Source organism: Elephantulus edwardii, unplaced genomic scaffold (assembly GCF_000299155.1).
Source record: "Elephantulus edwardii isolate Elephantulus edwardi_28Jun2011 unplaced genomic scaffold, EleEdw1.0 scaffold00033, whole genome shotgun sequence".
NCBI lineage: Eukaryota > Metazoa > Chordata > Mammalia > Macroscelidea > Macroscelididae > Elephantulus > Elephantulus edwardii.
The window spans coordinates 12,381,054-12,397,387 of NW_006399783.1; the positions used below are offsets into that span (position 1 = coordinate 12,381,054).

At 41.2% G+C, this 16,334-nt stretch overlaps 1 protein-coding gene across 1 annotated transcript in view; it reads right to left on the reverse strand.

The window, feature by feature from the left end:
- Positions 1-4,273: 4,273 nt before the first annotated feature.
- The window catches only part of UBTD2 (ubiquitin domain containing 2), an 82,391-nt gene continuing 70,330 nt past the window's right edge, over positions 4,274-16,334 (reverse strand). Inside the window, exon 3 of the mRNA XM_006884351.1 lies at positions 4,274-5,102. Coding sequence (XP_006884413.1) covers positions 4,705-5,102 — 398 coding nt within the window. The 3' untranslated portion in view covers positions 4,274-4,704. The remainder of the gene's footprint in view (positions 5,103-16,334) is intronic.

Here is a 16,334-nt window from a genome sequence, read left to right on the forward strand (position 1 = left end):
TTTGAATGCCTCTACACAGCGTCTCCGGAAGAGGATATTCTTTTTTTCTTAACAGGTAATTTTTTTTAGTTAATTAACTTTAATGAAAGTTTAGAGAGACTTTGGATTTCCATTCATTCATTGTTGCATTTTCCCCCCTGCCCAACCTCTCCCCCAGTTTACTCTTCTCTTTAAAAAGTAAATTTCTTTCATTGTTATACAATCCCTCCACCCAAGTCCACTCCACTATGCAGCCCACCCTCCTTCTTCATAAATAAAAAGGCTCATTTCTGGTACTTGAGAGTTGGAGGTATATCTGATATATGAAAGAAAAGGAAAAACTTCCTTAATATGGAAAAATGGTCACAAGATGATAAAGACAAATTGCAGTAGGAATATGGACAAAGATAGTTTCTAGGGGAGGGGCAGTGAAGGGAGAGTAAAAGGCATCCTTAAATGAAGGCTGTTGGTGTGTGCTGTTGAGTTGAACTAACTCATAGCTGACCTCCCAGCGAGTTTCCGGAAGCAGTTGCTTGCATGGGTAGATCACAAACATCTTTCTCCTGCGGAGCAGCTGGTGGATTTGAAGCACCTGCCTTCGCGTTGGCAGTGCACCTCCTTACCACTAGGCCTCCAGAGCTCCCTATTAAACATAGTAAGATGCTAAACTTAATAGGGTTTAATAAAAAAAAAAAAGAAAAAAAATACAAAGTAAAACCACGTGATAAAGTTTTTCACCAATTTCACTGCCAAATCCAAACACTGGGAGGGTATGAGGGGATTGCTTATAAATGGGTAAATCTATTTAGAGGGCAATTCAGGAACCACTCTAAATGCACATACTCTTCAGTTTAGCCATTTTCACTTGAGAAACAAATCCCTTAGCTGTGTATACACACACAAAGGTTATCTCCAGTATGGTTCACAAAATACCATAACTTTCCAAAATTAAGGGCATGAAGTAACTGTGAACTCACTCCTGTACAGTGGAATGCTACTGCCGCCGTAACAGCAACGAAGCAGCTCCATGTCTACTTATGTGAAATGGTCTCTAAAAGACTGAGAATTCCCAAAGGTGCAGAAGAATAAGTTCTCATTACCAGGGAGTCAAAACCAGCTCATAGCTGCCTCTACAGGGGGTTTTTGGAGGTTGCAAATCAAAAGGGAGGAGATGTCCTTTCTTCCTTGGAGATGCTGGTGGACTGGAACCACCAGAGAGGTGCTGCCTTTGGTTAGCAGTGCAAATCCCCTCTGCAGCTTTCCTGCCACAGCCCCTCATCCCTTGAAGAAGTACGCTTGCACCAAGTTTGTCTCCACCCCTTTTCCGGTCAGGAGCACCTCTGGCTGCTGAGCCGTCTATTGTCTGCAGTGGTGCTGAAAACACCAGGGACTGAGAGATGAGAACCTCAGTTGCTTGACAGCCCCACGTTCCTTGATTTCATTTATCACTAGTCTCAGCTTCCAAACCAGCACTATCACAAGGGATATTGACACAGCAGCCAAGTTTATTGGGGCGGGGGCTGTCACGGTTGGAGTGGCTGGCTCTGGAGCTGGGATTGTGGGAGCCTCATCATTGGTCATCCACGAATAATCCTCTGAAGCAGCAGCTCTCCTGTGCCTTTCTGCGCTTTGCCCTCTCAGAGGCCATGGGGCTCTTCTGCCTGATGGTGGCCTTTCTGATCCTCTTCGCCATGTGAAAGAGCCATCACCAACTCCCATAGTTTGTTGGTTTTCTCTGCTGCCCGCCCCCCCTCCCCCAACGCCCGGAGTCTACCTGTGCGTTTGTTCCCTGTAACTCCCCAGGCAGCCTTGGGAAAGTGCCTGGCTCAGGGTTTGACTGAGGAAAGATAAAGAAATTTGTTAATAAGATAAAAAAAAAGTGCAATTCACTAGAGATCGGACCTTGCTCCCTGCAGAAGAGCATATGTATTTATATACTAGGGGACTAAGGGGTTTGGGTTGGTGGGTGAATATTCTTATATACTCACATATATGCGACAACAGTAATTCTTTAAGAGCAAACCCCAAGAGAGTATAATTTCCACTCACAAACTCAGATCTACCAAATCTGAAAGCTATATTTTCTTAAGTTTTTCCAGGTGATCTGGAAGCATGCTCGAGCCTGTGAAATGCTGTACTAGTATACCATTAAGAAATCACAGAAAAATAGGAATAGGAGCAGACGTAGGAGATGAGAAAATGATTAAAAGTGATTCTTCTCCCTTTGGTACGCCTGTATTATTTTAACCATGTACATGCATTACTTACTTTAAATAAAATGTAAAAAACCCAAAATCTGTCACTTTGATCTAAAGTGGATGACAAATGATCTCAGCGCTTCTGAAAACTGAATCCTGAGTCTCGTTTACAGCACGCCTAAGAGGAAAAAAATGAGAACTTGCTTTAAAACCAAGATTTAAATGCAGAAGAGAAAGCAAATATGTAAACCACTATGTGTGATCTGGGACAGCAGAGTCTACGTTCAGCGATAAGGAACTTGCTATTTACTGAGCTGATGTTTTAGAAAAGAGGAAAATTTTCATAACCCTGGTCTGGAATACGGTACAGGACCCTTGCACAGGGAGTAACAATAATTAAAAACCTAGAATGAAGGCAAAGACAAAGAGAAAAATTGAACATATATATTTTTTTTCCTTTTAAAAAAAGCACAAAAACCCTACATACTAAAATTATACACATCAAGTATTGGTCCAATCTTACATCGATCTATTTATAATTAAACAGCACCATGGTTTTCTCACCTAGGTTAGTTAAACATGCCTGGAGAACTTATTATTCAAAGTAAATGTTCTTTTAAAATAAAATAAACTCTTAAGACAACTCAAATCTTCAACAAAAAGGACCCTTTACCAACTATAGATGATTGATGACAACAGCAAATTTACTTGAGAAAAATAGGTTTGAACACAATTTTTCCAGTTGATAAACTGAGATGTTGCTGTTCAATGTGGCGCATAAGAAAATAAAAGAATCTTTGTGATGACAGAGGCGTCAGATGCAGATGTCCTTCCTCCTTCACGTCCATACACATTCTCCTCAGGAAGGAATGCGCTGTCTTCTCTTGCATTCAGATTCAATCATCAACAAACTTAAGTCAGATATAGCCAAAATCTTAAAAAGTATTGCATAAGAAAAAGGGAAGTAGTTAAAGCTCTTAGAAACATGATAAATTACCATTATAGATATAATCTAATTAAGCTATAAGAAATTTAATACCGTTTTCAACATATTTAATTAGCAATTTCATTTTGTCATTAAAATTACTAATGGTGCTTCACATCCAAATAGGTGTGGAGGTTTTGATTAACTGTTCCACAAGGTACCTTCTTGCCTCTACTCTTCCATCACAAGGACTCCCAGGGCAGCATGCTCTTGTCAACCCCTTCTTGAGTAGGGAACCAACTTTTTTTTTTTTTGGTACTCCAATTTCAGCATAATTCTTAGCAGCTTAAAAGAATCAGGCTATCTCACAGAGTTTCTCAGTCCTTTAATCCAATTTGCAAGTGATTCTGAATTTACCTCTCTGCTAGGAAAGATGAGGGAAGAAAACTGTCATCCACCATGACCAGAGGTAACAGTGAGTAGACAAGCACTGAGGTATAAAGCAATGTTTCATCATTTGGTCTCACTGTTGATGATGACATGACCTCAGTAAACCTTTTACACTTATAAATGATTGGTTGACATTTTAACAGACTGAAAATAGGCACAATTCTCTCAGGCATAGATAGAATGGGTTTTCCTTACACTTTTCCTACAAACTGGGGGAGAAGAGATATTATTTTATTATTCTATGGTGGGGGCAGCTATCCTTGATTGAGTTTCCTGACCCAAGAACTTTACGCTTCAGGGGCATATGAAAAGTTCTAAGCAGAGTAGGTAGATCAATGAAGGTATTATATTGTAGTGATCTCCTAAGCCTGGATATGGAAACAGCTTTGTTATATAGACATTTCAAAATACGCATGCAGCAAAAGGACAAGAGACTTTTGAGCTGAGTATCAGCTGAAAATCAGCGATCTGACTGCATTAACCACATTATTGCCTAGTGTTCCAGAGGTGGCTGCCATCAACAGGATGGAAGGCACCAGAGTTTAGTGTGACTGTAAAATAAGGAGCTCATCAAAGGGGATTGGGAAAGCGATACTGAAACACAATTTGCCAGTCTCTACTCCTTTAAGGCTAAATATTCATTAAAACAGAATAGAGCAAACAAAATAGAGTCTGAAAATTATTCTTTCAGTTTTGCTTTTTTTTTTAAAAAAAGCCCAAATTTGTAACTACTATTGATAATTCCTGGAACTTGCATGATTTGATTTATTTAAAAAAAACTTTGTATTCAAAAGGTGCTAGGTGCTCTTTTACATGGTTGCAATGTTCTGTTTATAGTCCAAATCCTTTATATACAGCCATTACACTGCGCTGGCTGTTTTAAAATAAATGGCTATCTTATTTCTTAACTGCCTCTCAAATAATAAATTGTAATTACATGAATCTCAAAGGCTGGCTCTTTGTGTTTTATTAATTATTTTTGTTGGTCTCCATCACAGATGGAAATTTTCACTGATCATTCCTCAGAACTAAATCCATTCATTGGGAATTCAGAGCAGTGAAAAGAAGTTTCACGCCATAGAGTAGGAAACAACAACATTAACAATCATAAAAAGAAGTGGGAGGGTCAGAGGACCAGCCAACAGGCCCCAATCAATTCTCAACTGGTGTTGGGTTCTGCAAAGGTTGGCTGACTATAACCTGTACAACATAGTCCTTTGGGATCTTCAGCTCTTCCAGCTTCATTTTGTCAGTAAGAGGTCTGCCAGAAAAGAACCAGCGCTGACTACTTGGTTCCACTCCTTCTGCTGCATGTAACCGCCTCTTCATGTGGAACACTGTGTCTGTACTTCGGACCACTAGTTTGAGGTCTTTGCCTGTGGAAAGGCGTAAACGGAGCTGACATTCGTAACCAGAGTTGGGTGGGGGCTCAGGAATGTCCAGCGTCTCTATGTCGCTCTTTTCTTCTATCATGTTGATTGGCGGTGCCAAGCAATAGACTGGAAGCTGGTATCTGTTTCCCAGTTCATCATAGCACTCTGTAAGAGCACCTTCAGAAAGAGAGAAAGAAGAGCTTAATGAAAAAGAAAACACAGTTGCAAACTGCTCAAGTGTCACGTGCTATACTGTAGAGAAAAAAATAGAAAGTGACTGTCCCTGTGAGCTGGTCCTTTGAGTCTCATCAAGGCCCAGACCCAATTACTTGAGTGTTTAATTTGAAACGAACTAGGAGCCTAGCTCCTTATCCATGCTTGCTCAGCTTTTGTCCCTTCTAAGAAAATTTATACCGAATTCACTTTTTCATTAAAAGATAATCACAGAAAATAAAAGCAAGCAAAATTAAAATTACTAATATTATTAATTACTGAGGTAACTTAAGGTTGTTGTGATGCTGAACACTATGCCAGTGGTGTGTCAAATGCCATAATGGTTACCCATGGTGGCCAGTGTTTGGTGGAGCTCCCTGATTAAGACAGGTTTAGAAGCAGGAGTAGCATCCACTTCCTAAACAACATGCTTCTGGAAATGCTATGAACTTAGAGAAATGACAATAGTTACAGAATAGGGTTCAGGTCTTTTGTTCATAAGGTCGCTGAGTTAGGCTTGACTCGATGCCACTTAACAGTAACAACAGCACCATATTATTAATGTACAGCACAGCACTGAGTAGCATTTTGTTTTGTTGTGGGTTGGAAACGACTCAAGGGCATCTAACATCAATGCTTGGACCAAATCAGAGAGGTTAATAATGCACTCATTGGGGTATCTTTTCAAGAAACAAATCAGCTACCTTTAAAAAAACACACACAAAAAGTAAAAAAAAAATGGATCCCTAAGCCCAACTCTCAAGAGCGTTCCAGAGCCGTTTTCCTTGTGCCTGGACTTCTAAGCCTGGTACCTGGCCAGAGGCCCTGAGTTCAAAGTAACCATAAACTAGCGCCAGCAAGCTCACCAGCATCCTCAGACTCACAGCTACCATTAGTGCAGCCAGCACAGACATGACCAAGGGGTTTTATCCATCCAATTTAGCAAGCTGCTATTGCGGCTGGGTTAAATCAAAAAGGAAGTACCACTTCACCGAAGACGACATTCAGATGGCTAACAAGCACATGAAGAAATGCTCAAAATCCCTAGCCCTAAGAGAGATGCAAATTAAAACAACTATGAGATATCATCTCACCCCAGTCAAAATAGCAAAATTTAACAGAACAGCAAGCAACAAATGCTGGCGAGGTTGTGGAGAAACTGGAACCCTGATTCACTGTTGGTGGGAGTGTAAAATGGTGCAACCCCTGTGGAAAGCAGTATGGCGCTTTCTCAAAAAGTTGCAAATAGAAATACCATTTTTTTTTCTATAGTTATATTTTATTAATACCATTTGACCCAGCAATTCCACTACTGGGAATATACCCTGAAGAGACCATAGCTGACATCCAAGCAGATATATGCACTCCCATGTTTATTGCAGCTTTGTTCACAATAGCAAGGAGTTGGAAACAACCTAAGTGCCCATCAACAAACGAATGGCTAGAGAAGCTGTGGTATATTCGCACAATGGAATACTATGCTGCATTAAAAAACAAGGAACTCATGCAATATTATTCAAAATGGTTGACTCTGGAGAACATTATGCTGAGTGAAATATCCCAGTCACAAAAGGACAAATATTACATGATGCCACTGTTGTAGAATGGGACTAACCTCAGGGTTGGGGAGAGACTGAGTAAGATGTGTTCAATAATGTATACCGCACTGAAACAGAGGAGGGAGAAAACTGTGTAAAAGAGATATGTGCCAGGTATTTCTGTCATCACAGGAGTCTAGAGCGAGGGTTACATGGTGGAGGGGACCTGGGGGAGGGTTTGTAAAACAATGAAAGAATCTTTTCTTTTACTTTTCCATAATTTTTGACTCATGTACTTATAACCTGTTAGTTAAATTTGTGTCTTCTAGGTTGCAACACCCCCATGATACATCTTCAAGGATATGAACATGTACGGCCAAGCACAATCAATAAGAGTGCATCTAAATTCCAAAATCAATCTCCATAATAGTCTATGTGTTTCCTACTGCCAAAGGGGCCCTTTAGAGTAGTGAGAGAAGATCTTCACCCTGAAACCCACAGCGTCCCTTTTCAGCAGGAAGTAGCTAAGAGAATACGCCATCCCCTTTTCCTTATGAATCAGGGTGAAGTCTCTCTCAGGGAGGAGTGATAGGGAATGGCAAAGGACACACTGACAAAGGAGATTAATCAGAACTGACTTTGACAAGCACTGTGGCAATTGGACAATTAAAACAGACATTCGGATGGCAGGGAAGAAGAACAAACTGGGGAGGAGGGTGGAGAGAATGGTGCAGCAATGAAGGAATGAAAACCCAAAATCCCTGTAAATGTTCATTAAAACGAATAAAATTTAATAAAATAAAAAAAAAAGGAAGTACCAACATGTATGAAGTTTATAACTAGCTAGCTCAAGGAAGGGAAAGGAAATCTATGGGGTTTTGGTTTAAAAAAAAAACCAAACTAATAACTAATTTCCCCCAATAAGGTTTTTTTTTTTTTTTTTAAAAAAAGTATAAACTATAATTATCAGGACTTCCCTTGGGGCTCTTGAAAGATGATTTAATGTTTCTTTTAAATGTTCTTAATAGAACAACCTTTTCTCAAACTGGAACATTAATGTTAGCTTTTTATCAGTTTGAACCCAAACTCAAAAACATCTATCATATTCAAAACACCATCCACTGGTAGTAACACTATGACACAGTCACACTGAGAAATGGTCATCAATGAGCAGATGCGCTCAGAAGCCCATCTCAAGAGCACAGGCAAATAAAGGGACTGTTGTAACATAACACTCACAGTCCCTTCTCAGCTTTAAGTCTATTTATTACCAATCAATAGGGTCAAAGCGAGACTGAACAGCTATTAAGCCCCAGTGAGTCTTACTGGGTTGGCTTTCTAAATGTCCTCCCATGGATTTAGTGATAGCTCAGTCATCAAGTATAAGGTACATGAATCTTCCTTCCCCCAGATATTAGAAATATTCCTGGCCTCTGTGCTGAATGAATTGTAACTCTCTATGTCTGACAGTGTAGCCAGTAGCTGCTTCAGACATAGCTCTGATAACTAGCAGTTCCCCATGCCAGTAGGCAACACACTTTAGTGTTTTTATGTATTTATAAATATAAGTACAGTCTGTTGTATAAGCCTCATTGTTAACTAGCTTGACATTTCAGAGTTGGAAATGACTGAAGCTGACCCTCCACTGCATATGTTGTTGTTACGTGTTGTTGAGCCGCCTGTGACTCATAGTGACCTTATGTGCAATAGCCCTAAACCCTGTTCTATCCTGTGCCAATCTGTCTCTGACACGCCTACCCCCAAAACCCCAGTGACTGAATCAATCCATCTCATCAATGGTCTTCCTCTCCTGTGCTGTCCCTCCACCCTCCCAAGCATGATGTCCTTCTCCAGTGCATTTTTAGAGGCTGTAAATCATAGGGAGAAGACTGTCCATTTTTCTCTCACTTATTTTTGTGGCTACAATAACACACACATGATCTGTAGAAAAAAAATTTCTTAAGAGGGCCATTCCAAATTATTACTTTTGAAGTCAGAATTCTACAATGATATAAACTCCTACCCTTGTTACTGCATGACCTTGAGTACTTCCAGGGTTAAGCCTGTTTCTTCATCTCCATGCACTTAAAACTCAAACTTACTGCCATTGAGTTGGTTCCAATTTGGAGCTGACCCTCCACGGGTTTCCCAGGCTGTAAATTACAACAGGGGAGCATTGCCCATCTTTCTCCATTGGCTCTTCTGGTAGATTCAAATTGCCACAGACACTAGCCTTTGAGTTAGCACAATTTGCTACAGACTGCACAACTGAAGCTTCACTTACCCACCAGACCACAAACTGACAAAGCCAAAGTGCAGGCAGAATGACATCCTGATGGAAACTTGCCTACGTTTTTAATTTCTCTAAAAACAACAGTTAGTGATGCCACTGCAAGTTCTCAGCACACTTGACAGTGCTACCTGGAGCCCTGGTGACACAATGTTAGTGTTTAGCTGATAACAGAAAGATTGGTGGTTTGAACTGCCCAGCGTCTCTGTAGAAGAAAAAAAAAGACCTGGAGATCATCTCCCATAAAGATTATAGTCCAGAAAGCTCAACATGGCACTTTCACTCTGTCACACTGGGTCACCGTGAGCAGAAAATCAACCCAATGGTACCTAACATCACCATGGGTCACCATGGTGGTACAGTCATCTTAACAGGCACCTTGGCTCTTCCTAGATCTAAACAATTACAATCACGACGGAAAGAACCAAGTCTTTTTCGTCCAGAAAGTCGGGGTTTCATTTTCACTAAGAGGTGAGAACAAAACCATCACTGAAGGGTATAGTGAGACATTATACTTTATCTTGTTTATGATGTGGAAATTATTCAATATGTTCACACACATATTCAACTGTGACCTAGTTGGTCTTTTAAATTTAATGAATAGTCAATTGAGTGCTGTTTGGTTTTTTAATTTAATTAACAATCAGTTGTGGGCTAAAAGTCTCTATTTAAACTAATTAAGGACTGGTATGCAGGCCTTTGTGATTAAAATTTGTTTGGGCCCAATGTGTGAAGACTGATTCGCTATTAGAGTTACAAAATAAATTGGCAGTTTGTTGTACTTGCGGAGAACACTGTTCTAACTGGTACAGCGTTTGTCTGTCAGTTTGCTGTACTGTACTATATAGCAGGTTACTGAGATACTGCAAACTGTGCCACTGGTCTGTCAAATGCCACATGAGTTACCCATGGTAGATAGGTTTTAGTAGAGCTCCCAGATTAAAACAGACTAGGAAGCAGGACTGTCCATGCACTTCTTAAATAACAGGTCTCTGAAAATCCTATTAAGAATTGATGCCTTTGAGCTTAAGTGTTGCAGGAGAGTACTGGACTGTCCGTGGACTGCCAAAAGACAAAAGAGAGATGTTTTGGAGAAAGTGCTGCCAGAATGCTCTTTGGAGGCAAAGAAAATGAAGCTCTGCCTCACATACTTCACACATGTTGCTTGGTAGAGAAAGGCTGAGGGTCGGCAAAGGAGAAGACGACCCTCTACCAGGTGGATTGACACGGTGACTGCTGCAATGGGTTTTAATGTGTCAAGAAGTGTGAGGATGGTACAGGATATGACAGGGTTCAGATCTATTGTTCATAGGGTCGTTATAGGTCAAACTTGACTTGACAGCACCTAACAACAACAACAACAGTATACACACGTTTCATACAGTGCTGTATTTTACGACCTTTAGAAAAGATAGCTTGTTTTTTATTTAATATTAGGCTTACTGACTCATCTATTTTTTTTTTAATAGCCATTGGAGACGAGCACACAGGACAGCAACTAAAACCCATCAGTTAGCAAGAGCCTTTTGGGCCAGGCACATTGCATCCTGGGGTCCTCTTAGTCTCCCACCAGTAGACACACAAGACCGGGCATCCAGGGGAGGGGGCAGTGGCTCTGGGCTCCCAGAGGAGAGGCTATATGATGCCTCATTATAACTGACAGAGTAAAGTAAAATGGAGGGAGGATCCATCACTATCTAAGGCCACCTCCTCCTCTCAGAGCCAGTACAAGGTGGAGGACTGAACCACCTCGGATCTTGTAATCAGCTGCTGTCTTCTCATCATTCATCTGTTTGCCACTGTAGATGAGTCGTTGTTGCTGTGGGGGGATTCCCTCTTTTTCCTCCACACGCTCCTTGATTCGCTCCACCTTCAGGGGAACAAGCAGTCAGGGGCTTGTCTGTGGGTTCAATGTCAATTTCAATCTCCTTTCCGGTCAGGGTCTTCACTTTGATTAGCATCTTCTTCCCAGTTTAGGCCTGCGCACCGATAAACTACTGCCTGTATCGCTCATCTATTTTTTTTTGCTCACTTGTTATGTGCCGTTGAGCCAACACACAGCAACCCTATGAATAATAGCCCTGAATCCTGCTCTATCCTGAGCCAACCTTACTGTCTCTGACACTCCTACTCTCATTACCTCTGTCACTGAATCAATCCATCTCATTGAGGGTTTTATTATCTTGAGCTGTCCCTTCACCCTACCAAGCACAATGTCCCTCTCTAAGAACCGGCCCCTCCTTGCAACATGCCCAAAGTATGTCAGATGAAGCCTCAGAATTCTGGTTTCACCCTCTCAAGGATGAACCTGTATATTCTCCTTGCAGTCCACGGTATAGTCAATACTCTTCTCTAGCACCACAGCTCAACTTCTACTAAATTATAGTAAGAGTTCTAAATCTAAATCACAAAGTCAAACTTGATTTCATTTCATTTTAATGCTAGTTTTGTAATTACTCTCTTTCAGATTAAATACTTATATTTGGGATAAGAAAGTAACAATTAAAATAATCATTGCACTTACTATGTAGGCAAGCTTACTCAGAATTCAGAACAGACTAGTTCCTCTGTAGCCCAGATAATCTAATCTCAATCCTTCACCATTTAATGTCCCCAAATCTCTTTATTAAGGACAAAACTTCTCTGCTAATCATCTCTAGTAATCTCTAATCAAAACCACCTCTTTTAACACTTCCTAAGACTCATTTGGAGTCAATTCTTACATGTCAGTGTCTTCATAAATACTTAATTTCCTTAAAGGTGTATAACGCATACTATGAGCTCTGAGAAGAGAGGCGCCATTCCTGGGAGCTTACAATCGAGGCAAGCAGAAGCAACATATCCAGCACTGACTTGATTACAAATAGATACACCAAAACACTGGAGGTGCAATATCACAGAAGTTACTAGTGTTGGTGGAACAAAAAAAAGGGAAAAATTTTAGCAATGATGGGTTCTGAGCACAACTTCAAAGACACAGAATAGAAATGAATGGTATCATAAGAAAGAGGAAATGATGAAAGTACATATAGATAAATATAGACTAAATATAGGAGAGAGCATAGAAAGATACAGAAAGGTAAATATAGAGTAGCAAGTGACTGCTGAGGTGGAACCCAGAGTTATTGCGGTGAAATTATTAATAGGCAGAGTGGAGTCAAGGGTTTACTTTTCCAAAAGCTTTTTCTATCCCTTGATATCCTGAGACTGCACCCTAATACAGCTCAGCTGGCTGATCAAAATATGGATCTTACATCTAACTGGGGAACACTCCCTCAACCAGATATTGTAAAACAGGATGTATACGTCTTCCCTGTGGTCAGTGTCGATTTGATGTGTTAAAGAGGAACCATTAAAAATCGTGTGAGCCCACTCAGGTGGTTAATTTGAAGCAATACAGGGTACTTGATGGACAGAAGGAAATGAACTTTAATTACAGACTTGCTAACTGAGGAGGACCAGAGGCGCTTGCTGCAGAAGATCAAGGACTACAGCCTCCTATATGGACTGAAGCTAAACATCAAGAAAGCAAAGATTCTAACCACTGGGCCAATTGGCAGCATCAGGCATGGATGGTGAGGAGATTGAGATAGTTAACAGTTTTAATTTACTTGGCTCCACGGTCAACGCTCTTGGTAACAGCAGCCAGGAAATCAGGAGACGAATTGCATTGGGAAAGTCGGCTGTGAGGGACCTCTCAAGAGTACTGAAGAGCAACGATGTCAGGCTGGAGACTAAGGTGCGCCTGATCCAGGCTATAGTCTTCGCAATTATGTGCTATGCATCAGAGAGTTGGACAGTGAATAGGGCTGATAGAAAGAGGATTGATGCCGCTGAGCCTGTGGTGCTGGAGAAGAGTGTTGAATACACCATGGACTGCTAGGAGAACAAACAGGTTTGCCCTGGAGAGGGTGAAGCCAGAGTGTTCCCTGGAGTCAAGGATTCTGAAGCTTCGTCTGACATATTTTGGGCATGATGCAAGGAGGGACTGGTCCTTGGAAAGAGACATCATGTTTGGCAGAGTGGAAGGCAAGCGAAGGAGAGGAAGACCTTTGGTGAGATCGATTGATTCTGTGACTGGAGCGGTAGGAATAAGTGCGTGTGAGATGGCTAGGTTGGCACAGGATAGAATAGCATTTAGAGCTCTTGTACATAGGGTCGCTATGAGTCGCAAGCAACTCGATGGCACATAACAACAACAACAAAGGCTGGAGTAAGGCATGGCCCAAATTGTCACACCTATAGTTTCCTTAGGGGTGTGCTCTAGGCTCCCACTCTCCAAGAGAAGAGGGATTCTGGGCGTCTCCCTTTCTAGTTTGGAATACGCTCCTGACCTGAGCCAGCGGTCTCAACCCTGCCTGCTATCATCAATGGCTGTGTGAACTTTCTGAGGTCCTCCTGGAGAACTGCCGAAATCAAAGAACCCAGATGGAAAGTTTAGGGTCACATGTGGGGGTTTTTGGGTTGGGAGAGGAAGAATGGCTGGTGCGGAAGATGAGGGAGCGGTTTAACATAAGAACTTTTATGGTATTATTTGACCTCTGCCTTTTTATGGTTAATTTGGTACTGATATTTATGATGCTCAGAAAAAACAAATAATAAGCAGCAGACAGGGCCATGTGTCACCTGACAACATACTTGTCAATGCTGTTAACAGGTGAGAATGAAACAAAGAGAGGCCTATATGCTCAGGTGAAAGGAAACGATGACCATAGCATTCAGTGCTGTGAGACCGGCCAAAGTGGAGACAAAATGGACCGTTGTGCCTACAGTATTTGAGAAGAGTATCTCCTCTCATGTGATTAACTGACTCTCAAAACCTGCCAGAGGGTCAGCCATGGGTCGGTTCTGACTGTACAGCACACACAACATCAACATGAGAAAGATGAAGCAATAGTTAGAAGCTCAGAGCCTTGCTTAAAGAAGTCAGTGTATTTAAAGACAAAAGGGATATTAAGCAGAAAGGGACACAATTATGACAACTTCTTAGACATACTGAACAAATCCTACAAATTATTTTCTAGGTTGAAAGACTGAGGATCACAGTCTTATGGGATAACTTGGTTAACCTGAATAAGAGTCATAATGTTGCTTCCCTTGATTTGGTGAGTAGTGCCTCTTAAAAAGTCTTAAACACTTGTGAGTTGGTCATCTCAGCTACAATATAGGTCTCTTTGCCTGGAGTAAAAGAGGATGAAGGAACGATCCATAACCTTTTCTAACTTGAGACCATAAGAACCAGAAGGCGCCCAGCTACCACAACCCACTGTTCTTAGAGGGGGCACAAGGAGGCCTGGGCTGAAATGGGGCGGGGGGGTGTAATACAGAACAAAATTTAAGTTCATTAAAAAAAGACCAAGACTTAGGTTTAATTGGTTTGGGACTACAGGAATCTCCCAAGATTACTACCACAAGACACCCTTTTTACTTGGAACTGGAACCACTCCTGAAGGTCAACTTTTAGCCAAACAACGGACTGGACTATAAACATTATCATCTATGAGTAATGTGCCCTTACAAATGATAAGATCAAAGGGCCAACATGCACCCAAATGCAAAGCCAAGAAAGCAAAGGGAAGAGAAGCTAGATTGATGGAAACAGAATACAGAACAGAAACAATGAGAAGTGACTATAATGAGAAAATTATAAGCAATGTGAAGAAATAATGTGTACAAAAGGTGTAAAATTAGAAGCTAATTCACTTTTTAAATGTTTATCTAAAAATACTTTTCAAAAATAGTGATAATGCAGGGAAATTTACGAGCCACCATTCAGACCTCGCCTTAGAATTGTGGTGCTAGTGAAGAGTACTGGCTATGCCATGGACAGCCAAAAGAACAAACAAATCTCTCTTACAGGAAGTGCAACCAGGCTGCTCCTCAGAAGCATCATGAAACTTTGTCTCATATAATTTGAGCATGCTATCGGGAGGAGTCAGTGCTTGGAAAAAGACCACATACTGGGCAAGGTAGGGTCAGTGAGAGGATGACCCTCTCCGAGAACACAGTGACTACAGCAACGACCTTGAGCTAGTGAAGATGGCACAGGATAGGACAGGGTTCAGACCTGATGTTTGTAGGGACCCTGTGAATCATTGTCAGCTTGATGGCCCTAACAACACGATTCGGATCGCAGTTCCTCTAAATGCTGGGTGTGCAAAGTCATTAGCTGCAAGAAGGGGCAACAATAATATTGAGTTATTTTCTGAGCTAATGAAATGAGAAGCAAGTGGAGAAGGCTGGATACAAACCGGATCTGTAGTCTCCTAAGAATGTGGGGTTTGCCATGTAGAACAGAATTTCAAAGCAATGCTTGGAGCAGAGTTTTTCAAAGTGGGACACCTCACCTGATTCACTTTAGGCACATAAGCTGCCCACCCAGCCTTTGCTGAGATTCCTGCTTTAAGAAAACCTGTTCATATAAGTAAAAGTGAAGTAAAGAGAAGAAGAGTTTGCAAGAAGTCTTGAAATGGAGGAGTTATCTGTCATGGTCAGAAATGAAGGCAAAATCTACCAGCACTTCTAAATTCATCATGTGCTAAGGACCTGAATTTTGTTCCCCTAAAAGGAGATGCTGAAGTCCTAACTTCAGGACCTGTGTTTATAACCTTGTTTAAGAACTATCTCTGGGGAGCTTATCAGTTATAGTTAACATGAGGTCACAGTAGAGGAGCAGGGTGAGTTCTGAGCCTAAATATGAAAAAGAGGCACTGAGAGATAGCCTCAGACTACCAGAAGCTGGGAGAGAGAACAGACCTCGCCCACAAGCTTTTGGAAGGATCATTACCAAGCTGACACAATGATTTGGACTTCTAGCCCTTAGAATTTTGAAATAATGAATTTTTTACTTTATGAACAAAAAAAGTGAAAAGGGATGGAGTCACTTTAAAAGTTGCAAACACTTGGGAGAGTCTAGGGAACATTATGCTGAATGAGCTAACTCAGCTACATAAGACCACTATTGTAAAAATAGACTAACTAATAAGATGTGTGTACAAGTCCAAAAGGGGAAGGGGAGTTGGGCACGGACATGGAGAGTGGGTGACAGAATTTGGGGAGTAGAGGAAACGGGTGGAAGCAGTAGGAAAGATCCAATGGGGACCTGAAAAGATGGGGTAATAGGCATAGATCAATGGTGACTGATTTTATAAAACACAAGATATATGACTGTATAAAACACAATATGCAAAACAACTATGAGATATCATCTCACCCCAGTCAGAATAGCAAAATTTAACAGAACAGCAAGCAACAAATGCTGGCGAGGCTGTGGAGAAACTGGAACCCTTATTCACTGTTGGTGGGAGTGTAAAATGGTGCAACCACTGTGGAAGGTGGTATGGCGCTTTCTCAAAAAGTTGCAAATAG